Source organism: Aotus nancymaae, unplaced genomic scaffold, assembly GCF_030222135.1.
Source record: "Aotus nancymaae isolate 86718 unplaced genomic scaffold, 86718_ANA_hifiasm-v0.15.2.pri h1tg000036l, whole genome shotgun sequence".
Lineage (NCBI taxonomy): Eukaryota > Metazoa > Chordata > Mammalia > Primates > Aotidae > Aotus > Aotus nancymaae.
The window spans coordinates 3678658-3704419 of NW_026988450.1; the positions used below are offsets into that span (position 1 = coordinate 3678658).

At 41.7% G+C, this 25762-nt stretch overlaps 1 protein-coding gene across 1 annotated transcript in view; it reads right to left on the bottom strand.

Annotated features, from left to right (window-relative positions):
* Positions 1–390: 390 nt before the first annotated feature.
* The window catches only part of PXDNL (peroxidasin like), a 420144-nt gene continuing 394772 nt past the window's right edge, over positions 391–25762 (bottom strand). Inside the window, exons 21-23 of the mRNA XM_021672892.2 lie at positions 24901–25030; positions 1765–1878; positions 391–1019 (exon numbers count right to left, since the gene is read on the bottom strand). Of these exons, the coding sequence (XP_021528567.2) occupies positions 888–1019; positions 1765–1878; positions 24901–25030 (376 nt within the window). The 3' untranslated portion in view covers positions 391–887. The remainder of the gene's footprint in view (positions 1020–1764; positions 1879–24900; positions 25031–25762) is intronic.

Here is a 25762-nt window from a genome sequence, read left to right on the forward strand (position 1 = left end):
AATAATGACAAAAGGAAGGCAGATATTGAGCAGTTCGGCTTTAAAGTCTGTCTCAGACAGTCTGCATTTTTCAGCCACATGCAGAACTAACAAGCTCCCTACAATAATGATATTCCTTCACTCACTTTTTCTTTATGTACCAGGACCTTGAGACTAAGGAAGCTGAAGATAAATGACTTCCCAGCAAAATCTGACAATTGCCTAGGTTATATTCTGAGAGAAGGGCGTCAACGGGGAGAGCAGCATCACGACGTTGTCACGAATATATCACAGGCCCTTCCAGATGTTTTCTGTAAGTGTGAAACTCATTATTTCAAAATTCCTGCAGATTACAAAACCTCTCTGAATTCCAAAATCAGATTTTCCACAATACTCATATTTTTGTAAATATTACATGATATTCTTTTTATTTCCAGGTGTGGTATAGAAAATTGACAGCTTACAGTAAGAAAGATTTCTTATGACAAAGCACTTCCTATGCACTGTATTGCTTTCAGTTTTGAATTATTTCAAGGCATGTTAGAAGATGAAAAAAATAAAAGACCTTCAGTATCCCTAAGATTAAATGAACCAAGTTGCTTAATTCAGTGGTTTCCATATGAACGATGTGACTACAAGTTAAAAGGGCTGGGGGGAAATAGGGGAGGGACCGCGGGGGGTGGGGAGCTGGGGAGGGATAGCATGGGGAGAAATGCCAGGTACAGGTGAAGGGGAGGAAGGCAGCACATCACACTGCCACGTATGCACCTATGCAACAATCCTGCATGTTCTTCACATGTACCCCAAAACCTAAAATGCAATTAAAAAAAAAAGTTAAAAGTGCTGAAGTCCTAAGTGTCTCTTCCTGAGAAATTTCCCATTCAGGGCTCAAGAGCACAAAACTTGTATTAGCGTTTCTCTGGGGAATCAGCTGGCATTCCTCGGTCTCTGCACACTGGACAGCAGCTTCCTTTCAGCAATTCGGGACTGGGACAGGGAGCCGGGGGACAAGTCTCCACCGTACAGGTGATCTGGCCACTCTGAAAGGCAGCATGCACATGTCATCTCCATGCCTCTTAAAGATAAATAAATGTTTCTTATAATACACATAATCTAATACGCTGACTGTCTCAATATAATAAAAACTGCTCTGGATATGAGATCATTTTTGCATGATTTCTATTCATTCTTTCTTTCTACACGTTTGCAGCACAAACAGCAAGGCTGCCCTGTAAGATGTTACCTACCTTACCGTACCTTATGGTAGGATACGCTGAGGAAGTTCATTCATTTCTAGAGGGCTGGAAATAATCAGCTCTCTTCAAAAAGTAAACCAAATAATGAACACTGAGCTTTTTTTTTGTTTTATTTTGGTGGATACCATGACAACAGTTTTTTATTTTTCCATAGAATTGTGTAGTTGATCAAGTACCTTTAGGCAGCGTTTATAGTAAGCCTAACTGGAGAATAATGAGATGCACTCAAGGCCCAGGCTGCCTCAGTTTACGTGCTGGCATAACCTTCCTTAGCCTTGGTTCCCTCATCCATCAGTGAACACGGAAAAAGCTTGTGGTCTCTGGAAGTGCTCATTAGATGGCTATACTTTTTAAATCAATAATCAAAAGCTTCAAAATTTCACACCAGCACCTTGATCTTAAAAATGTGCCTAGAATCTACTGTCATTAAGTATTTTTTTTCTCCTTTTGAATTTCTCAAGTATGTTTCAACTGGCTGGCTGGGAGAAGTGAAAGAGGGGAGGCGAAGGGGAAAGCCCGCAGCACGAACCTCACAGACGCAGTGAGCGCAGTCTTCCTTCATCCAGCGCTCCTCGGGCTTCCTCGGAACCCCTTTAACATCTGTGCACCCTGCCTGCCTCAGGCGTGCCTCCAGCTTGTTTATCTGAATGGGGAGGCAAAGAAAGAAGACTGGGAATTGAAGCGGAGAGCAACAAAGCCGATCAATAACGTGGTTTGATGAAACGCTCTATTCTGTAAGCACACACCTAGAAGGCAAACGAAACTTCAAAGCCTACATAATTTTTCTTAACGTTTTTCCCCGGAACTTAATGAGCTTGAATCATTCAGTGTCCAAACTAATAAACAATTTTGTAGGTGTGAAAAAATATTGAACATAGACCTAGACTCTGAAAGAGTTAATTTCTAAAGGAAGATTAAAATCAAATGAGTGAAATTACATATTTGGAAAATCTTCTCAATAAACATAAATGTAAATTCAACCAAAAAGTATTTTATTTATTTGTGTCCCCCAAGTTGTTATAAAATAACATCTATTTAACAAATATTTATTATGTTTCAAAGATGAAAGCAAGCAAACCAGGGTCTCTCCAACTTTACATTGGTACAAAGTCCAATAAACCACAGCTGTAAGCCGTTAGGTAACGAGGGTCTTTAGGAATCCCAAGGGGAGCAGGAGGAAGTTGATATGGTCTGGCTGTGCGTCCCCACCATGTTGAATTGTAACTCCAAATGTTGGGGGTGGGAAGTGACTGAATCTCAGGGGCAGATTTCTCCCATGCTGTTCTCGTGATAGTGAGTTCTCGTGATGGTTTAGGAGCACGTGGCACTTCCTCCTTCGTTTGCTGTCTCTCCTGCTGCCATGTGAAGAAGGTACTTGCCTCTCCTCTGCCTTCCACCATGACTGTAAGCTTCCTGAGGCCTCCCAGTCATGCTTCCTGTTAAGGCTATGGAACTGTGAGTTAGTTAAACCTATTTTCTTCCTAAATTGCCCAGAGTCAGTTAGTTCTTTATAGCAGTGTGAGAATGAACTAACACAGAAGTTACACTCAGTTCTGCCTCAGGAAATGAGGGGAGACCTTATATTATGGACTGAACTGTGTTCCCCAAAACTTCATAAGTTGAAGCTCTAATCCCCAGTGGGACTATATTTGGGCACAGGAACTCTAAGGATGTAATGAAGGTTAAATGAGGTCATGGGATTGGAGCTCTAACCCAATAGCACTGGCCTCGTTGTAAAAAGAGGAAGAGACACCAGACATGCTCACACAGAAAAAGCTGTGAGAGGACACAGAGAGATGGTCACCATCAGGAAGCCAAGGAGTGAGCCCTTGGAAGAAGGGCTACTGACACCTTGATCATGAACTTTCAGCCTCCAGAACTGTGAAAAAATAAACTGTTTATGTTACCCATTCTCTTGTATTCTGCTATGGTACCTGAGCAGACTAATGTACCTTATATGGAAAAAAGCATATGAGTTGTGAAGGATGACCATGTGTTTCAAGAGAACAAGCAGGGAAAAGGCATTTCAGGCAAGTGGAAAAAAATATATGTATGTGTTAAAGCATGAGCACCACAAACAGATCAGTATTCCAGAAACGTGCATTTCTCTCCTCTCCATCGTTGGGGAGATCCACAGGGAACATGTTAATGGGAATTGAGGTGGGATGAATGGGCAGCAAAGAAAATTAGGACCTTAAAAGTCACATAAATTAATGAGTACAGTCTCTAGGCAATGGGAAATAACATCATAATGATCACTCCAGTGGTAACATGAAGGATCACTGGTGAGAAACTAGCAAGGAGACCCATATGGGCCTCACTGAGGAAGGAGGGAGTGAGACTCAAAAGAGCCATGTAGCAGGTAGAGGAGACTGAATAGATGTGGGGTGAAGGAGAAGAACCTAAAATGGTTCGAGGGAAGTTCCGGTTTTCATCAGGTACATAAAGGATGAGATGATACTCACCAAGATACTGTTCTAGAAAATACAATCCAAAGGAGCGATAATGTATAAAGAAATTAAACATTTTTGATTGAAAGAGATTTTTAAGAATAATGGAAATAACATAATTTTTACGAAAGAAGAGTTTGCATCCAAGAATACTGGATGACTTGTATAAGTTATAGCTGCATTTTCGTGGGTTGAATTTTGCCCCCACCAAAAATTTGTCTGATGAAGTTTTCACACCCTCTACCCTAGAATGTGACCATATTTGGAGATAGGGACCATATAGAGACAATTAAGATAAACTGAGCTCTCTAAGATGAGCCCTAATCCAGCATGACTGGTGTACATATAAAACAATGAGACTGGCACATGGATACACACAGAGAGAAGACTGTAACAAGATGTAAGGAGAAGGCAACCATCTTCAAGCTGAGAAGAGAGGCCTCCGAAGTCAAGCCTGCCAACACCTTGATCTCAAACTTCTAGATTCCAGAACTGTGATAAAATAAAATTTATTTTGTTGAAGCCACCTAATGTGTGGTATTTAATAGAGTATACCTCGAAAACTCATGCAAACACCACTAGGTACAGACCCAATATCTTCAAATGACTTTACTGTACCTATGAATCATACTGGATCTATCCATTAACAAGTGTTCTTTCCAGGTTTTTCTGATCACTGTTATTTGGTTGGAAATTGCATCATAATGTCAAACACTCACTAAGGTGGTATCTATGACAAAAATTATTGTGCCCAAGACAACTTTTGAGTAAACAACTGACCAAACTGAATGGCTGGATCAGAAAAGTGATTTTTTTTTTTTTTTTTTTTTTTTGAGACGGAGTTTCACTCTTGTTACCCAGGCTGGAGTGCAATGGCGCGATCTCAGCTCACCGCAACCTCCGCCTCCTGGGTTCAGGCAATTCTCCTGCCTCAGCCTCCTGAGTAGCTGGGATTACAGGCACGCGCCACTGTGCCCAGCTAATTTTTTGTATTTTTAGTAGAGATGGGGTTTCACCATGTTGACCAGGATGGTCTTGATCTCTTGACCTCGTGATCCACCCGCCTCGGCCTCCCAAAGTGCTGGGATTACAGGCGTGAGCCACCGCGCCCGGCAATTATTTATTTTTAAATAGTTATTGAGCATCTGCTGTTTGAGAGATTCTTAGCTAGACCTAAAGGAGACTCCAATGATAATAATCTAGGGTTTCTATTCTTATGAGTCTGCAGTCTGGCAGGGAAGAGTGACTTTGTACAAAAAATAAAGATGGTGCAAGCCTAGATGTGTGCCATAAGAGTACACACACATGAGAGTTCAAGGAAAAACAAATTACTTTTAGAAATATGGGATGAGAAAAGTAGTTCTCAGGAAAGAATTTACAAATTAAGTGGTACTTGAGTTAGGCCATGAATAAAGGTGGTATTTGGATCTGAGAGCGTGTATGCACATGAGGTTATAGAATGGGGGAAGGGAAAAGACATTTTAACTAGAGAGAAAATGTATAAATGAAGTGACAAAGAGGGGAAGATGAACAGCATTTCAGTTGGGGTAGCACATAACACATGAGAAATGGATTATTTGGAAAATCAATTAAAACATGGGTTAGGAATACATTGTAAAGAGCCTTAAATAACAGTGAACTCAGACTTCACTGAGAAAGCCAAAAGTCTTGATGTGAAAGAATTTTGATTCTGTAAATTCTTTTCACCACTTTGTAGTAGGACAGCAGGATTGGATCTCAGAAGATAATTCAGCTTAAGTGCCTACCTTGGGCAGTGGCATCCACCCATTCATTACCCAACAGATATATTTAGTACCGATATGTACCAGCTAATACACTAATAAACTGGCAAGACTTGATTCCTGACTTTAGCTGAGCAGTGAGAATGGAGAAAATGATAAGACAGATACTACAATGCAGGCAGGAATGACAGGGCTTCACGAGGACCAGATATAAACCAAATAATCCATTGCTTGAGTGGGTTCGTGGGTTTGAAGTATGAAAATCAGAAAAAAATCTCTGAAGATATTAATGAGTATGTCCTAGCAGACACGAGGACACACAGAAAACTTTTATTTCCATAAGTACTGGGAAAATGTATATCTATTCTAAACTTCAGGCATTTAGAACAGTAAAGCTTTTTCTCATTTAAATAAAATTACACATTAATAAATTATTTAAGGGAAATAGTTTTTGGTTCCTGTTTTTTGTTTTGTTGTTTTGAGACAGTCTCATTTTGTCACCCAAGCTGGAGTACAGTGGCATGATCATGGCTCACTGTATCCTCAACCTCCAGGGTTCAAGTGATCCTGCCACCTCAGCCTCCCAAGCAGCTGGAACCACAGGTGCACATCATCATCTCCAGCTAATTTTTGTTGTTGCTGTTGTTTTGTAAAGATGGAGTCTCGCTATGTTGCCCAGGCTGATCTTGAACTCCTGGGCTCAAGCGATCCTCCTGTCTTGGCTTCCCAACGTGCTGGGATTACAGGCATAAACCACCACATCCTACCCTAAGAAGGGAAATAAATAGTTTAAGAATCTTGTATGTACCATAAGTATAAGAAATACAGTACACGGCAGTTTTATTCCAGGGTTAACTATAAAGCCTTGATAATGAAGGGATGTAATTTCCCTTTTCCTATCAGCCCACGTGTTCATTGTTAGTATATAAAAATGCCATTAATTTTGCATATGTTTATCTTATGTTTACCTTGTATCCTACAACCTTGCTCAACTCATTTATTCATTTTAGGAGTATTTTTGTAGGTTCCTGGAGATTTTCTATGCAGGTAGCCGTGTTGTCTGAAAATAGCTTTATTTCTTCCTTTTCAATCTACAGGCCTTTTCCTTTTCTTGACTTACTGCACTGGCAAGAGCTTCCAGCATTAGGTTGAACAAGAGAGGTGAGAATGGACATCCTTGCCTTGTTTGCAGTATCTTGCAATTTTAGGGAGGAAGCATTCAAGCATTCACCACTCAGCATGTAAATGGCAGGGTGCTATTTCCCTTTTGCTGCTTTCAACATGTTTCTCTTTCTATTTTGTTTTCAGAAGTGTGACTATGATGCATCTTGGTGTCCATTTCTTTGGAATTGCCCTCACCATCTCCTTTCCAACGAAGACTTGGATGACATAAATGTGGGATGTTTTACAATCCCACAGGCCTCTGAGGCTCTGCTCATCCTGTTTTTGTAAATGCTGTCTCTATTGTTAAGAATATATAATTGCTAGTCTTCTATCTTCCAGTTCACTGCTTCTTTCCCCTCTGATCTCTATTCTGCTTTGAGCCCATCTACTGATCTTATTTATTTCTGTTCTTGTAGTTTTCAGTTCCAAAATCTCTCTGTCTGGTTTCTCTTTGTGTATTGTCTTATTCTGATGTGATTTTCCATCCATTTTTCATTCGTTTCCAAGTGTGTCTGAAATTGCTCATTGAAGCATTTTTTATGACTGACTTAAAATCCTTTTCAGGTAACTGCAACACCTCTATCACTTCAGCGTTGACTGTCTTTTCTTCATTCCATTTGGGATCTTCCTGGTACTTGGTATGATGAATAATTTCCTATTGAAATATCGAGGCTTTGGATCTTACTTAAGCCTTCTGTTTTAGGTGTTTTCTCTGAAACTGCTCTGGCATGGGAAGAGGGGTCCCACATTGTTACTGCCGTGTGAGAGCAGAAGTCCGGGTTCCCTCCTTGGCCTCTGCTGAACACAAAGGGGCCCTCTTCATTACTGCTGGGTGGAGTTGGGGTTCTGGCTCCCTGTCAGGTCTTCTCTTTACCCCTCTGGATGGGAGGTGTACTATTCTGTGACTCCTCCCTACACAGCCTCCATGCACCTCAGGATGGAGAGGGGCAGGGCAGCCTCATCACCCTCTGGAAAATGGAGAGCACTTGCAGCCTCCACTAGGCCTTCTCTGCAACCACCCACTGGAGGGGGAGGGGAGCCTCATTCCCGATGGGTGAGGGCAGAAGCCCAGGCTCCCCCTATAACCCCAAGCTTTTGAGTGCATTTATCTGGCAGGGTGAAACCCTGGTTTCCTACTTGGTTTTCTCAGACAGCAGCCTCAAGGGGTCCTAGGGGCCTCAGTATAGCCTGGGGAGGGTGAAAGTTGCCTCCTCACTTGGCCTTTGCTGATCTTGCTGGAGGTGGGGGCCACAGTTTCTTCTGTGGTGTTTGGCTGGGGTAGAGTGGTTACTGTCTAGAAGTTACCTGTATTGCTAGGCCTCCCCTTTTCTGGCCTGTTGTCTAGAGGGACTCAGGTTTTGTTGGGCCCTTATTCTGGATCTGTTGATTTGCTCAGGTTGCTGGCTTCTTCAGCTTCAAGTCTGAGCCAAAGAGGAAAAATTGCCCAGGAAAGAGCATCACATTGCTCCTGGAGCCCAAGGTCCCTGGTCAGTCTCCTTTCTTGCTCTTCATCATTCTGAGTCATCGTATATTTGTTTTACACGTGATATCCAGGGGTTGCAGCTGTCTATACTATAATCAAGAAGTGGCCGGGCATGGTGGCTCATGCCTATAATCCCAGCACTTTGGGAGGCTGAGGCAGGTGTCCAGCACTTTGGGAGGATCACTTGAGGTCAGGAATTCAAGACCAGCCTGGCCAACATGGTGAAACTCCGTCTCTACTAAAAATACAAAAATTAGCTGGACATGGTGGCAGGAGTCTGTAATCCCAGCTACTTGGGAGGCTGAAGCACAAGAATCATTTGAACCTGGGAGGTAGAGATTGCAGTGAGCCAATATCGCACCACTGTACTCTAGCCCGGGTGATAGAGTAAGACTCGGTCTCAGAAAAAAAAAAAAAAAAAAAAAAAGCAGGAGGCAGAAATACACCTACTCCACCTTCTCAGAAACAGAAGTCTCATTATACACTATTTAATGTAACATTTTTACTTATTTTATCCAAACTATTGCAGTTTTAGATTTCCTAAGGACATATAATCAAAGTGTAGCCTCTCCAGTCTCACTGCATTCCCCAAAAGGCAGCTGCCGTGTCAAAAATAATAAAAAGCAGATAATACCGACAATGACTGCCTCACTGTTGCCCTGCCTTCTGGAAGCATCCTTATCTGCATGGTTCCTGCTTGGGGCTGAGCTGCACCACTCCCCAAATTCAAATCTTGAGATCCTAACCCTCAGTACCTCAGAATGTGATGTGTTTTGGAAGTAGGAGAATTGCAGATGTGATCAGATGTGATAAAGTCAGATTAGAATAGAGTGAGCCCCTACATCAATATGACTGGTGCTCTCATAGACAGAGGAAAGCTGAACCAGACTGGTACACAGCGATAATGAAACACGAACTTAAAGACAGAGATCTTCAAGCCAAGGAACACAAATACTGCCAGCAGAGCACCAGCAGCTGGGGACAGGCCTAGGCAGTTCCTCCCTCACCGCCAGCAGAAGGAACCAACCTTCCAGCATTTTGATCTCAGATTCTAGCCTCCAACACCGTGAGACAATTCTAATGTGGAAGCTGCTCACTCTGTGGTACTTGGTTACAGCATTTTTTGTGAACCAACACAATTCCCATCAGAGGCTCTCCATACACATTCTTTTCCAGTTCCACGCTTCTAAATAAAAAGATGATTCTGTAGATTCAAATGTATAAATATTCTTTTGCTTAAGAAAATCTAACTCCTAAAGCCACCTTAGAAATCCAATCAGAAAGGTAGATGACAAAAAAACTTAACGATTTTTGTAAAACTGATCAAGAGAGAAAGTGTACTCTTGTAAGTGTGGAATCTCATTTTATGAAAACACACTGAGACGTTTCTTTGAGTCTGACATTCACTAATCAATTTATTGAAAACTACAGGTCTGAAAGTAATAGGTATTTATTGGCATATTTGCCTGCATTTTGGTCAGTCATATAGGTAATCCTTTGTCCCTGACGCCTATCCAGTTTTGTCACTGAAGTTTCCCCCACTAAAGATAGATTGTGGTAGACTGTATTGTTTTGTTCACAGAATCGAGTGGTCCACTCCAGCAGGCCTTTCTCCACAGGCCCTTCTGGCTGCCATGTCTAGGGTACATACCTCACTCCTGATGCCTCAGCTTTAGCTCCATAATGTGCCCTGGATGATGGCCCTGGAACTAATGGAAGTCATAAATAGAGACGCTTTAAACACCAGTCCCAGCATTGCCTATCTCCTTCTGCAACAGGAAGGTAATCTCCAAATAGAGATGCTCCTTCCTCTGGGTTGGAGGATTGAAAAACTGTGGAGCAGAGACACAGCTGAACCCCAAAAAGCATGCAACACGAGTGAGAAACAATCCTCGTTGCCATGAACCAAGACTTGGGTTGTTACTAGAGCATTAACTTCGCAAAACCTGTTTCATTCATGGCTTAATCTAGACGATGCCACTATATAAAACACAAGTGAAAGAAAAAAATCTGATCAAAACAACAAGAATCACCAAGTTATTTTCTTCAGTGATGGCCTTGATACAGTCACGTATGTGTCTGTTCACTAGGAGCCGTATGGAGAAACGGTTACGGAAAAGTTGGAAGAGGTTTCTTGTTAACCAACTCGTGTTGCTGAAAATCTTTTGTATGCAAAATTAAAGGGGGTAATGGAAAGTACTGCAAAATCAGAACTACATAAGCTTGAACTATAAAGTCAAGGGCCTGCCAAGACTCAATCTTGGAAAGTTCAATACTTTTGCTCAGTGTACTGAAGATGCATCTCCAGATGTTTTATGCAAGAGCATAGCCCATAAAGCTGAAGAGCCACATCTCTTACAAGACACCAGGACTTCTGTTGAAAACAGCTTCTGCTTCCTCTGTTTTAAATTGGCAAAGAAATCTGTGTTCAGAAATACGATGAGTAAAACATAAAGCAACTCCAGTGTTAGCTCCAGCTTGTAAATCATCACTCCCATCCTCATGACAAGAAAAACTGGACACACTGAAAATCAATAAATTTCTCAGTGAGCTAAGGTTGCAGGGCAAACCACTAAGGTGAAATCTGAAGAGAAAGGAGGATAACAAGAGAGGCAGCAATCAACATCTGCTTACCTAGAACAGACTGACTGAGCCTTGCGCCATACTGGTGGGAACACCTTGATGGTTAGTTTTATGAGTCAGCCTAGAGAGTGCTTTTGGATGAGATTAACATTGAAACTAGTGAACTCTGGGTAAAGCAGATTGCCCTCCATAATGTGGGTAGGCCTCATCCCACTAGCTGAAGACTTGAATAGAACACAAACAGCAGCCTCCCTGAGCAAGACTGACTTCTCCAGCAGATGGCCTTCGACTTCATCTGCACCATCAGCTGTCCTGGGTCTTCATCCTGTCAGGTCAAGATTTCAGACCGTATAGCCTCCGTAACTGTGAGCCAATGTTTTTTAATACATACATCAGACAGACAGACAGGCAAACATTTCCTATTAGTTCTAGACATTTCCCTCTAGTTCTCTGGAGAACTCTGACTAATACAAACACTTAAATGGTAATTTTAAGAAGTTGCTGGAGGCTTCCTCCGCTTTTTTGCTCCAGTCAGATCCTGAACAAATTGAAGAATGCCCACCTACACTGGGAGGGGCACCTGCTTTTCTCAGTCCACCAATCCTAATGCTAATCTCTTCAGAAACACTCTCACAGACACATTCAGAAATACTGTTTAACCAGATAGCTGGGCATCCCATGATCCAGAATTTGACACATAAAATTAACTAGCACACTCAAGGTGGCAGGGGAAAGAATCTGTTGACCAGAAGATATGGCAACAGTCACTTCCCAAACTAACATGCAAAGAGAAAACTGAGAATGAAAAACTAACAGAAAATAGAAGAACTACAAGGCAATATTTTTTAAAAAGTGGCTATTCAGGATCTATTATAATTCCATATGAATTTTTGACAGGCTGTTTCATTTCTGCAAAAATGGCGTCTCAGTTTGCTAGGGCTGCCATAACAAAATATCACAGATTAGGCGGGCTAAACAACAGAAATGTATTTTCTCACAGTTCCAGAGGCTGAAAGTCCAAAATCGAGGCACCAGCAGGGCTGATTTCTTCTGAGACCTTTCTCTTGGCTTGTAGATGGTTATCAACTACATTTCACATTATGAGGTACTGAGGATTAGAACTCAACAAGAAAATTTAAGGAATAGACACAACTCAGTCCATAACACTCCACCCTTTGAATCCCTAAAAGTCATGTCTTTCTCAAGTGCAAAATAATCAATTCATCCCATCCCAATCGCCCCCAAAGTCTTAATCCATTCCAAGTCCCAAATCTCATTAAAATATCTTCTAAACAAATTATGAGTAAGACTAGAAGTATGATTGATCCTGAGAGAAAATTCCTCTCAATCTGTGAACCTGAGAAACCAAACAAGTTATTCGCGTTCACACTGCAGTGGATAAGGACTTCCGGCAGATCACAACAGACAGTAGGCAGGACTAGATGGCAGCTCTGGATATAGCAACATTGCAGAGGCTTTCACTGTGAATTTCAGCTCCAGATCAACCGCAAGAACAAACCAGCAATCCCAAGAGGACTCGCAGACTCTCTGAAGGAAGTGGAGTGCTCATGCAGGACCCAGGAGACACCCCAAATACTGTGAGCGCCCCAACTGGAGAAGTGGGAAATGGGGACCCTCATTTCACTGTCACACACCCCCACTGGAGAAGCTGAAGGTCTGTTTGCGGGAGATGTTCCTGTCTTTACCTGGAGCTGAGTCAAGTTAGAGAGCCAAGCTGAGTGAAATACAGGGAAGATGGAGGCAGCAGGGAGGCCCTGGGAGCTCAATGAATCCCCAAGCAGTCCATTGCTGCCTTACACCAGAGAGGTCCATCAGGAGAGAGGCCAGAGAAGCAGGGGGTAAAACCTCATTGGGGAGAAGGACTTCCCTAGCTGAACTTTGTGACAATTTCAGTGGGGTGAGAACCCACCCAGCCAGAACTCTGGGAGGGTGCAAATCCAGCCTGCAGACTTCACAGGCAGGGGAACAACCAAAGCCCTTTTCTTTTACAGCTGGGAGGCAGAAAGCCTGAAAGCCTCGGGCAAGTTTTCAAGCCTGCCCTCCACCTGCTGTTGCAGGCGGCACGGTGGGAGTGAGACTGACCCTTTGGTTTGTTTAGGAGCTGGGTAAGGCCTGTGACTGCCGGATTTTCCCCACTTCCCTGACAACCTGCATGACTCAGCAGAGGCAGCCATAATCCTCCTAGGTACACAATTCCAGTGACCTGGGAATCTCACCCCTATCCCCCATAGCAGCTGCAGCAAGACCCACTCAAGGAGAGTCTGAGCTCACACAGGCCCAGCTTGGCCCCCACTTAATGGTCCCTCCCTACCCACCCTGGTAGCAGAAAAGGCCATACAATCTTGGGAGTTAAAGGGCCCTGTCCACTGCTGGTCCCTGCCTAGACTATGACAGCTCATGCTTTCTGGAAAGTGCCACCACTAGCAGGAGGTCAACCAGCACAAAAATAGAGCATTAAACCACCAAAGCTAAGAACCCTCATGGAGTCCTCTACCCCCTCTGCTACTCCCACCAGAACAAGTGCTGGCATCCATGGCTGAGAGACCCATAGATGGTTTACATCACAGGACTCTGTGCAGAAGCCACCAGCACAAGCCAGGAGCTGGGTAGACACACTGGGTGGCTAGACCCAGAAGAGAGACAACAATCACTGCAGTTCAGCTCACGGAAAGCCACAACCACAGGAAAAGGGGTGAGTGTTATAGCAAGGGAGCACCTCATGGAACAAAAGAATCTGAATGACAGCCTTGAGCCCTAGACCTTCCCTCTGACAGAGTCCACCCAAAGGAGAAGGAACCAGAAAGCCAACCAAACCTAGAAAACCTAGAAGAGATGGATAAATTCCTAGAAAAACACAACCCTCCTAAATTAAATCAGGAAGGATTAGATACCCTGAATAGACCAATAACAAACAGTGAGATTAAAGTGATAATTTAAAAATTACCAAGAACAGAAAAAGTTCAGGACCAGGCAGATTTGCAGCAGAATTCTTCCAGATAGTCAAAGAAGAATTGGTACCAATCCTTTTGACACTATTCCACAAGATAGAGAAAGAATGAACCTTCCCTAATTCATTCTACAAAGCCAGCATCACCTTAATACCAAACCAGGAAAAGGCACAAACAGAAAAGAATACTACAGGTTGATATCCTTGATGAACATAGATGCTAAAATCCTTAACAAAATAACTAGCTAACTGAATCCAACAACATATCAAAAGATGATTCACCATGATCAAGTGGATTTCATACCAGGGAGGCAGGGATGGTTTAACATATGCAAGTCAATAAATGTGATTCACCACATAAACAGAATTAAAACAAAAAATCATATGATTATCTCAATAGACACAGAAAAAGCATTTGACAAATCTTTAGCATCATCAAAGCAAGCCTAAGCAGAAAGAACAAATCTGGAGGCATCACACTACCTGATTTCAAACTATATTATAAGGCTATAGTCACCAAAACAGCATGGTACTGGTATAAAAACAGGCACATACACCAATGGAACATAATAGAGAACCCAGAATTAAACCCGAATACTTACAGCCAGTAGATCTTTGACAAAGCAAAGAAAAACATAAAGTGGGGAAAGGACACCCTTTTCAACAAATGGTGCTGGGATAATTGGCTAGATACATGTAGGAGAATGAAACTGAGTCTCTTTAAAGGCCCTATATCCAAATATAGTTATACTCTTTGGTACTCAGAATTAGGGCTTCAACATACGAATTGTAAATGAAATGTTTTCATTAATTTCACTTTTAAATTGTTTATATCAAGTACATAGCAGTATATTATTAATTCATGTATATTTATCTATATCCTATAACATTGAGAGACATGTTTATTTGTTCTAATAAACTATTAGAATTATATTTAAATAAACTGTTAATTAATGGATTTCTTAGGAGTTTTCTATATAAAAACCCATGTCAACTACACCTAGAGAGAATTTTACTTTTTCTTTTCTAATTTTGATGTCTTTTATTTAATCTTCTTGTCCAATTGCCATGGATAAAACCTACAGAGCAATGTTAAATAGAAGTAGTAAGAACAGACATCTTTGTCTGGATCCTGATCTCAGGGGGAAAGCATTTAGAGTTTCATCATTAAATATGAGTTTAGCTCTGCATTTTTCTGATGTCCCGTATCAAGTTGAGAAAGTTATCATCTATTTCTAGTTTGTTTTTATAACGAAAAGGTATTGAATTTTTCCCAAAGCTTTTTCTGAATAATTCAGATAATCATGTGTTTTGCCTTTCACTACCTTGATATATTACATTAATTGATTTTCAGATGTTAAACTGACCTTGCATTCCTGGGATAAATCCCACTTGGCCATAGTATATAACTCTTTATATATGTTGTTGAATTCAGCTTGTTAGTATTTTACTGAGGAGTTTTGCTTCTATATTCAAAATAAGTATTTGTGTGTAGTTCCCATGTGATATTTGTGTCCAGTTTTGGTATCTGTGTTAACACTGGCCTCATAAAATGAGTTGGAAAGTGCTTCCTCCTCCTGTACTTTTTGGAAGATTTTGTAAAAACTGATGGTAATTCTTTAAATGTTTGGTAGAATTCATCAATGAAGCCATTTGGATCTGATCTTTCCTTTATAATTTTTTTTAAATTACTAATTCAACTTTTTTTGTAGGTTTATTATTGTTTTCTTTTTCTTCATGAATCAGTTTTAGAAGTTTGTGTTTTTGTAAGACTATATCCATTTCATCTAAGTTATCTAGTTTGTTTGAATACAGTAGTTTATGGTGTCCCTTTGTATTAGTCCATTTTCATGCTGCTGATAAAAATATACCTGAGACTGGGAAGAAAAAGAGGTTTAATTGGACTTACAGTTCTAAATGGCTACGGAGGCCTCAAAATCATGGCGGGAGGCAAAAGGCATTTCTTACATTGTGGTGGCAAGAGAAAATGAAGAAGAAACAAAAGTGGAAACCCCTAACAAACTCATCAAATCTTCTGAGACTTATTCACTATCACTAGAATAGCATGGGAAAGACCAGCCCCCATGATTCAATTTCCTTCCCCTGGGTCCCTGCCACAATATGTGGGAATTCTGGGAGGTGCAATTCAACTAGAAATTTTGGTGGGGACACATCCAAACCATATCATTCTGCCCATGGCCCCTCCAAATCTTATGTGCTCACATTTCAAAACCAATTATGCCTTCTCAACAGTCCCCTGAAGTCTTAACTCATTTCAGGATTAACCCAAAAGTCCATAGTCCAAAGTCTCATCTGAGATAAGGCAAGTCCCTTCTGCCTAAGAGTTTGAAAAATCAAAAGCAATCTAGTTACTTCCTAGATACAATGAGGGTACAGCCATTCCAAATGGGAGAAATTGGCCAAACAAAGGAGTTACAGGGCCAGCACAAGTCTGAAATCCAGTGGGGCAGTCAAAGTTTCAAGCTCCAACATGACCTCTTTTGACTCCAGGTCTCACATCAAGGTTATGCTGATGCAAGAGGTGGGTTCCCACAGCCTTGGGCAGCTCTGCCCCTGTGGCTTTGCAGAGTACAACCTCCCTCCCAGCTGCTTTCACAGGCTGACATAGAGTGTCTGCAGCTTTTCTAGGCACACAGTGCAAGCTGTCCATGCATCTACCATTTTGGGGTCTGGAGGATGGTGGCCTTTTCAAAGCTCCACTAAGCAGTGCCCCAGTACAGACTCTGTGCAGGGATTCTGATCCCACATTTCCTTCCATACTGCCTTAGCTGAGGTCCTCTATGAGGGCCTCACCCTTGAAGCAAACTTTTCCCTGGGCATCCAGATGTTTCCATACATCTGAAAACTAGGCGGAGGTTCCTAAACTTCAGTTCTTGACTTCTGTGTCTCCAGAGGCTCAACACCACGTAGAAGCTGCCAAGGCTTGGGGATTCCACCTTTTGAAGTCACAGCCTGAGCTGTATGTTGGCCCCTTTTTGCCATGACTGGAGTGGCTGGGACACAGAGCACCAGGTCCCTAGGCTGCACACAGCACGGAGACCCTGGGCCCAGCCCATAAAACCTCTTTTTCCTTCTGGGCTCCCAGCCCTGTGATGGAAGGGGCTGCCATGCAGGTCTGGCATGGCCTGGAGATATTTTCCCCATGGTGCTGGGGATTAACATTAGAGTCCCTGCCACTTATGCAAATTTCTGCAGCTGGCTTGAATGTCTCCCCAGAAAATGGGTTTTTCTTTTCTATCACATAGTCTTCTATTACATAGTCAGGCTGCTAATTGTCCAAACTTTTATGCTTTGTGGCTTCTCTTCTCTTATAAAACTAATGTATTTCTGTTGTTGTTTGTTTGTTTGTTTGTTTTGAGACGGAGTCTTGTTCTGTCACCCATGCTGGAGTGCAGTGCACAATCTCGGCTCACTGCAACCTGCACCTTCCTGCAACCTGTGCCTCCCAGGTTCAAGCAATTCTCCTGCCTCAGCCTCCCAAGTAGCTGCAATTACAGGCATGTGCCACTATGCCCAGCTAATTTTTTTTTTTTTTTTTTTTTTTTTTTTTTTTTAACCAGAGACATGGTTTCATCATGTTAGCCAGGATAGTCTCAATCTCCTGACCTTATGATCCACCTGCCTCGGCCTTCCCACATGCTGGAATAACAGGCATGAGCCACGGTGCCTAGCCATTTTTTTTTTCTTTTTTATGAGATGGAATATCGCTCTGTTGCCCAGGTTGGAGTGCAGCGGCATGATCTCAGCTCACTGCCTCCCAGATTCAACAGATTCTTGTTTCTCAGCCACTTGAGTAGCTGGGATTACAGGCTCACGCCACCACACACAGCTAATTTTTGTATTTTTAGTAGAGATGGAGTTTCACTATGTTGACCAGGCTGGTCTCAAACTCCTTGCCTCAAGTGATCCACCCATCTCAGTCTCCCAAATTGCTGGGATTATAGGCATGAGTCACTGAGTCTGGCAAAACTGAACATCTTTAACTGCACCCAAGTCACCTCTGTGGACTTACAGTTTCACCTAGCTGGGGAGGACTCAGAGTCATGATGGGAGGTGAAAGGCACTTCTTACATGGCAACAGCAAGAGAAAATGAGGAAGAAGCAAAAGTGGAAAGCCTTGAGAGACCTATCAGATCTCGTGAGACTTATTTACTCTCACGAGAATAGCAAGGGAAGAATGGGCACCATAACTTAATTACCTCCCCCTGGGTCCCTCCCATAATACATGGGAATTCTGGGAGATACAATTCAAGTTGAGATTTGGGTGGGTGTTGGGAAAAACAGCAAAGGAGAAAGGACTTACAGAGTGCCTACATAAATTGGTTATGAGTAACACATAAACAAGGAACAACAAACGGTGGAAGGCCGCAGGAGGCCTCTGAGGAGGAAGGCTCTCCACGCCTTATGTTCCGGTGCAGGGTGACCTAGGCTCTGTTACCGTAAACATTGTGCTCAAGGACATAAAACCCCTTCGTAGCACTATGACGTAGCCAGACTTGTAGGCTCCTTGTAAGGCCCGAGTTCCACCAACTGCAAATAGATAATAAGCTAAAGATAACCACATGTTCTCGTTTCGTGAAACTCCCAAACTGCCACTGTTATCAGTCCTTAGGATGACACACCAGTTCCAGCTCACTGATTCACTTCCGGCTCACTGATTCACTTCACCATCACTCCACCCCTACGCTATAGATCAAAGTGATTGTAATCAGTAAATAGTGTGGATGATCAGAGCTCGGGGCCTTCACTATCTCCTCCAAAGTAATGAGTGATGGCCCCCTGGTTCCACTATCTCTCTTAATCTGTCTTTTTCTCATTCCTTTGTCACTGCTGAACACGGAGTATCCATGGGTGATGTAGGGCAGGTTCCCTACATTCTGGCACCCAACATGTGGGGCTCATAGAGTCCCTACAAGTGGGGACATGGCCAAACCATATCACCCCTTAAAATCTTTTTATTTCCATTATGTCAGTAGTGTTATTCCCTCCTTCATTCCTAATTTTAGTAATTTTAGACTTCTTCTTTGAGGGGTCAATCTAGCTAACATTCTGTTAGCTTTGTTGATCTTTTCAAAGAGCCAACTTTTGGTCAGGCTGATTTTATCTACTGTTTCTGTTCTCTACTTCACTCATTCCTGTATCCTCTAATCGTTATTATTTGCTTCCTTCTGTTTGCTTTTCGTTTAGTTTGCTCTTCTCACATTTCTTAAGGTGTAAGAGTAGGTTATTGATTTGAGATTTTTTATTTCATTGTTAACATAAGCATTCACAGTGATAAATTCCCCCTCTAAACACTACGTTAGCTACATCTTGTATGTTTTTGTGTGTTTGGTTTCATTTTTGTTCATCTCAAAGTATGTTATAATTCCCGTTGTGACTTCTTATTTGACCCGTATGTTAAGACTATGCATAACGTCTATGTGTTTTTTTAATTTTCTGAATTTCTTTCTGTTACATTTAATTCCATTGTGTTCTGAGCACCTACTTTGTACACATCCCTTTTCTTACCACTTTCCTCTCTTACAAACAACATAAAGAGCATGGGGAAATGAAAACCTTGAACTATGTTGATGTTTGATTTGGTGTCAGCTACGTCCAAGCCTCATTTCCTGCCTGTGTCTCTCAAACCCACAGCATCCAGATAAGTCTCACAATGACCCCACAAAAGCACATGTCCTCTTGCTGTCTCATCAAAATTTTCTGCAGTGGCTGTCTGTCTCAAATATTGGTGAGACTTTTATAAATTTTATAAGTCATTCTATAAAGAGGAAGCTTTACAGTATGACTTTATAAAATGTTCTGCTTATTTTATCCATTGTTTCTGTTTGCCACTCAATTCATTCCTGTATACTCTAATTTTTATTATTGACTTCCTTCTGTTTGCTTTTGGTTCAGTTTGCTTTTCTTATATTTCTTAAGATGGAGGATTAGACAATTGTTTTTTTTTTCTTTTTTAACACAGGCATTTGCAGCTATAAATTCCCCTCTAAACACTATGTGAGCTACATCTCCTGTGTTTTTGTATGTTTGGGATTTTTGCTCATCTATTGTCTATTCTCCCTGTCTATCCTAGTCTTTCTCCCAGAGTCCATCTTACCTAACTCTCACCACGGGACTTCCCACCTGTGTGAGTACCATATCTCCCTTTGTCCACACCAAAGGAGTACTCTCATGAGTTTCCACATAAGATCCTCACTGTTGGCAGGAGCTGTTCCACATCAAGGGGAGTTCCAATAACACACTCAATAACCAAGTTATGACCATTCTACTTCACAATTATCTCTACAAAAAGTGTACTCTTTTCTTTCTTAATATCATCACCATAGCCTAAGCCAGCATCCTCTTACTTCCGGATGATGCAGATCGCTGTGGCCACTTTTGTCTTTCTCTATTCAGTTCTCACACAGCAACCAGATTAAATTATTTAAATCCAAATACAACGCAACATTCCCATTCCTAAATTCCCCTGGCAGCTTCCTCATGTACTTAGACTCTAATATGACCTTATTAGGTCTTCTCATCTAGACGTTTTCTTCCTTACTAGCCACCTTGTACCTAGTTTTGACAATCTTGATTAGCTCATCTCCAGACACGGAACACCACTCTGTTCCTTAGGTATGTCATCACCTCTTTAGCCTTAACTGTTTCACTTTCTATAACTGTTGTTTAGTAATAACATTACCCGTCTCCTAATTTGAAAAAAGCCTCTGAGGTATCTTTTATTCCTTCCTTTCAACCATCTGCCTTTACTTGTTTAATAAAGTGAGGATGCTAGATTTTCTGGAACAGTTCTAATTTATGCCTTTTTTTTTCCAGACCTAATGATTAATTTTAGATTAACGAATTATAGTGACGAGCATAGTGATCTCCATATCTCTGTTTATGTTAGTTTGTTTATGTGTTTTATGTAACTGGCATCCAGAAGAGAATTATGTCTTTGTGACCACAAAGTATTTTTCTGGCCTCATGTGCCATCTTTCCAATACCCAACTGATTACCAAGTCACAATGAACTAAATAATCTTCCTTAACTATGGTCTCTAGTTAGTCTACTGTCAACTTTTCATCATCCATACCCTTTGCCGCCAATCTCAGAAACAGAAAATCCTTCCTGGATCTCTTTCCCTTTGTGGCTCTGGGTTTGAGTCTACCAATGAGAGGCACTGATTACAGATTTGGAAGGAGTCGCCCTTACTATCCTAAAGTGCAGTTGTCCACAGATGCACAAAGGAGGGCTGGGCTTGGGGATGCTGCACAAATGGCTGAGATGTGCTGTGGCTTCCTGGTGAGCTCCTGTGAATCCGGTAGCTCCCAGTAGCTGTTTTTGTGACCTTTGTTCTCACTGCTCCCAACAGTTGTGAGAATCTCTGACTTCTTTTATTGAAACCTATCCTATTTGTAGTATCTCGAGTACATGCATACAAACAGTTTCGTGGTATCCGTGAAGACCTCACTAACATTTTGATTATAATTAAAAGTGTAAATTCTTATATCTCATCTCATTGTTCCTTATATATGCTACACACACACACACACACACACACACACACACAATCCATGACCTCTCCACAGTCAGATAAACTAGATATAATCTCAAATTTAAACAATGAAATGTTCAGAGTATAATATGGCCCTAGTTATTCTCACAATAATCAGAATCAAATGAAATGGGCATATATAACTTACTGGACCCCACTACTTACACTGGAGCTATAACATGTCATGGAAATTTGCAGACCACTTTTGTTAGTTTGATGCCATCACAGTTAATAAATCAAGACCAAAAAGTATCATTCCTAAACAGTACAAAGTCACTTAACAAAGGTAAAACTTCAACAGTGTGAAATGTCAAGACTGACCCTATGTCATAGCCCATAAATGTAATGTCACCTAGAGTTAGGAAGTAAAGGTTAGAAATCTTTGGCTGAGGTTTGGAATCCCCTCATATCTAAGGCATGAGTCTCAAAAACATTAGTAATCTCCCATGATGAAGTCCATCATGGGATATAGACTCCCTTAAACATTCTAGGCTCCGTTTAATCTATTTCTTTGCTAATTTCATTTCCAGAAATATGCATGCCCTTTATCTCTATGCTCATTTTTCATAAAACAAAGGGTTTTTGCAAAGTGCAAACTTTTCACAGGACTTACTGCATTCACACTGGTGAGTAACAGATAAAAACACAAAGTGGCATACACTGCACAATCAGAAATGTCCTCTAGCTGACAAGTTCACTGTCACAACCTACCTTTCAATGTGGGCCATCAAAATTTATGTCTCAGTATAGTAAGTGACAGGTCAGTAGTAAGTGCTAATTTCACAAATCCTCTGGGCTTGCCACATTCCAAAAGACCCTTTACCTTCACAAAGTCTGCCTTCATCATCCCTGTAAGGCCGGTCACCTCACTGGGCACTCGGACACAACCCCCTCCCTCGCCGGGAGCTTGGACACACCCCCCTCCCTCGCCGGGAGCTCGGACACCCCTCCCCATTGCCAGGAGCCCAGAAAAGAAGACCCTCCAGGACCTACCCGATAGCATTTTGTCCCATCCGGGCCCCACTCCCCACCTAGCATTTTGTCCCATCCGGGCCCCACTCCCCACCTAGCATTTTGTCCCATCTGGGCCCCACTCCCTGCCTAACATTTTGTCCCATCTGGGCCCCACTCCCCTTGGGCTCAACCAATCAAACGTCTCCACTCCCTATAAAACCCCACGTCTGAGAGGAGTCCATGCGACTTCTCTGGCCCTTCCTGTCGGACCGCAGAACCTCGCCCAGGAGCCAAATAAATTCACATTGGATCTTCTTGTGCTGGCCTCAGTTTCTTCTTTTTAAACTCGGCAAGAACCTAAGAACCCTTACAATCCCCATCTACCTTTGGGTGTTCCCCACGCTAGTATAGTTGCACTTGACAGTCACCCAGGAAATCTGCAGTTTATCATTGCTATCTATCCTGGGTTCTCTATTTTTCTCAATCCTCTTTAGGTGATCTGGGTTGATTTCTGGCTTCAGTCAATATTCCTTATTGCTGGTGTTATGTCGTGTTTATTTATTATTTAAATCCTATCAGTCAGGCATTTGCTACATGTCAGTCAGTGTGCATGAGGCACTGGGCACTGCTGCAACTTCTTTCCACCTCTGCAGGCTGATCATAGCTTGAGTAAGTCTCTGACCTCTGTGAGGATCACAGGACCTTCTAATTCTCTCTTGCAACCTTGCCCAGCCTGTCACACACGTTAGATAATGGATAGATCTAGAGCTAACTTTTCATTCTCCAACACAAAGACACTGGCTATTTTTAAACATGGACTATGCATCAGGCTCTGAAGATACTCCTGTGAAATAGTCTCAACTATTAAGAAATTAACGATAGAATGAAAGAGACAGACAATTAAACAGGCAAAAACACTCCATCCTCATACATTTAGAGATAAGTACTAAGAATGCTATTAAACACATAGAAGGTGCAGTCTTGGGGTGTCTGGGATGTTTTTAATCACTACAGCACATATCAAATACACAATCATCACCAACGACACGTAATGAAATTGAAATTGAACTGAAATGTTGCTTGTGGATTCTACCTGTGGCTGTAAGTCCATAAATTAAATTTACGAAAAATAGTTTGTTGAGTGATATATGAGTTAATGCTTAAATTGTTTGGGCACACCTTCTCTAGCCCAGTGCTGAGGACTCTTCTTCACTGTTAAAACTTCTCTTCTTTGACACACATTAACTCATTGGGATGAAATAGGTTTTCTGGACTCTCTCACGTCCAGAGTTCTCAGTCACCCCAGCCATTGCATGCTGTCTATCTTAAGGGTAACCTTCTTAGAAGCAGTGCCTCACATCTTTCAGATTGCTGTTCAGATTCAGATTGGACAAGTGACTTCAGTGGTGGGTATTTCTGGTCAAGGGAAGGCACTGATATGGACCGCAGCTGCAGGCAGCTTCGCCTCTCAATGTGAGCCTCTCAGGGCAGTATATGCAGCAGGTAATCACACCCCTCCACCTGGGACTAGATTTGCTTACATCCAGAAGAAGCAATTATATTTTAAGGGGCTTATAGTTCACAAAGTGCTTCTGTTCTAGAATCTCTTTGGATCCTCACAATAGCCCTGAAGGTCAGATGAGGATACTTATTCTGAATGACTAAATAAATTGACTGGGCCAGACCAATAGTGAGGGCAGAACTTCCTGATGGCAGACCCTGGGCTCAGTCCATCCTTCTACAGTGCTTTCTGCTTTCAAGGCTTTGATGCTGTGAAGAAAAGAATATACCTCACAGTGACATTACTGTCTAAGAAGCAGATAGTTTGGCACCAAGCCTTGAAAGAAATCAGATATATTTTTTAATAAAAACATCTACATTGCTATTTCTAATACAACTCTTTTTCCTTCTTGTTGATTCATTCCCCAAGTTTTTGAAAAAATGAAATAAGGCATGAGCCAGAACAACTGACAAGATAAGCAAAAGTGTAGCAGGGTGTGGGAACGTTGTTTTCTCTAAGAGAAAGAGAAAACAGTAATTCCGAAGAAGCTTCTTTGACTCCACTCCAAGAAAAATTGATACGAAAAGTATATATCGTGCTGTTAAAAATGATCTCCATCTGTGGAGATGAAGCAGGCATCAAGCTCACAGTTATTCAGAAAATTGCTGGTGAGGCACTCGGAGCACTGAGCTGAGCCTCTGCTGACCAAATTCATGCCCATTGGAGCCCTGAGCATTAGGTAGAGAGGGTAAGACTCTCTGCCTGTTTGAAGTGTGAGTTTCCCCAAGCCCTCCTTTCCTAACTCAATTCCTATTACAATACTACTTCCTGCCGATGCAGTGGCTCACATCCATAATCCCAGAACTTTGGGAGGTCAGGGTGGGGGAAATCACTGGAGGCCAGGAGTTCGAGACCAGCCTGGCCAACATGGCAAAACCCCATTTCTACTAAAAATACAAAAATTAGCTGAGTGGAGTGACTGGTGCCTGTAATCCCAGCTACTCAGGACGCTTGGGTACTAGAATCAATGAATCCAAGAGACAGAGGCTACTAGTGGGCCGGGATTGTGCCACTGCACTCCAGCCAGGACAACAGAACAAGACTGTGTCTTTAAAAAAACAAAAGTAAAAACAGAAAAAAAAGGCAATACAACTCCCTGCATAGGTTCCTCTTATTCTGACACTGTGCTGTAATTGTGGAGAGTTACTGGACAGATATGTCTAGTTATTCCAAGGCACATGTTATTTGAGGAGAAAACAAACCTGCTCTCTGAGTGCTGTGATGGTTTCCTGAATTTCCGCTGCAAACTTGCTGAAATCCTGGGAGAACTTTGTTTTTGCCAGAACTGCCACATTGCTAGTATCTTCACCCGCATACATTTTATCTTGTTGCCTGTTTATAACAAGAAGCAAATAAAATGCTGAAAAGTAAAAGTTGTGTGAGAATTTTAAAATATCATCAAATCTTCTTTGATCATTTGGCATGAACAAGGCATTGTGACTGGTGTTCTGTGTGATCATGACAGGAAAACAGTATGAGTGGGATTAGAAATCAAAATTAAATGGCACATGAAATCATAATCCAGAGTGTCACATCTACTTCATGTAATTTATCTAAAATGATAAGAAAGTATTTCTTATGACATAAAGGGAATGTCATGTTATATTACATGGGCATTTGACATATTATTTAGATCTTAAAGTATATCTTTTGCTAATGAATTCCTCATTGCACTTTAAACAGTGAAAGAGCAGTGACAAATTTAATACCACGTGTTAAGCAGTATCCAGGTAGGAAAGTTGCTTTCTCTATTATAAATTCATGGCAAGAACTAAAGTAAGATAAAGATATTATAAGTGACAAAAATCTAACTTTAAACCTGATGCAGAATAGCTCGGTCTTGTTGATAATGAAAGGATATAAGGAAATCTTGGGTTGAGTTAAGATATGTTTCTTAGAGTTTGCTGCAGTTTTCAAAAAACAGAAGCCAATAACTAGTTTGGGAAATAGAAATGAATGTTCTTTCTACCTACAATTATGACGTATTGTTAAAATATTTTTAGATAGATTTGATTCATTAGGCATGATATCTGTGTTTCAAGTTTTCAGGGTTTTTTTCCAAAT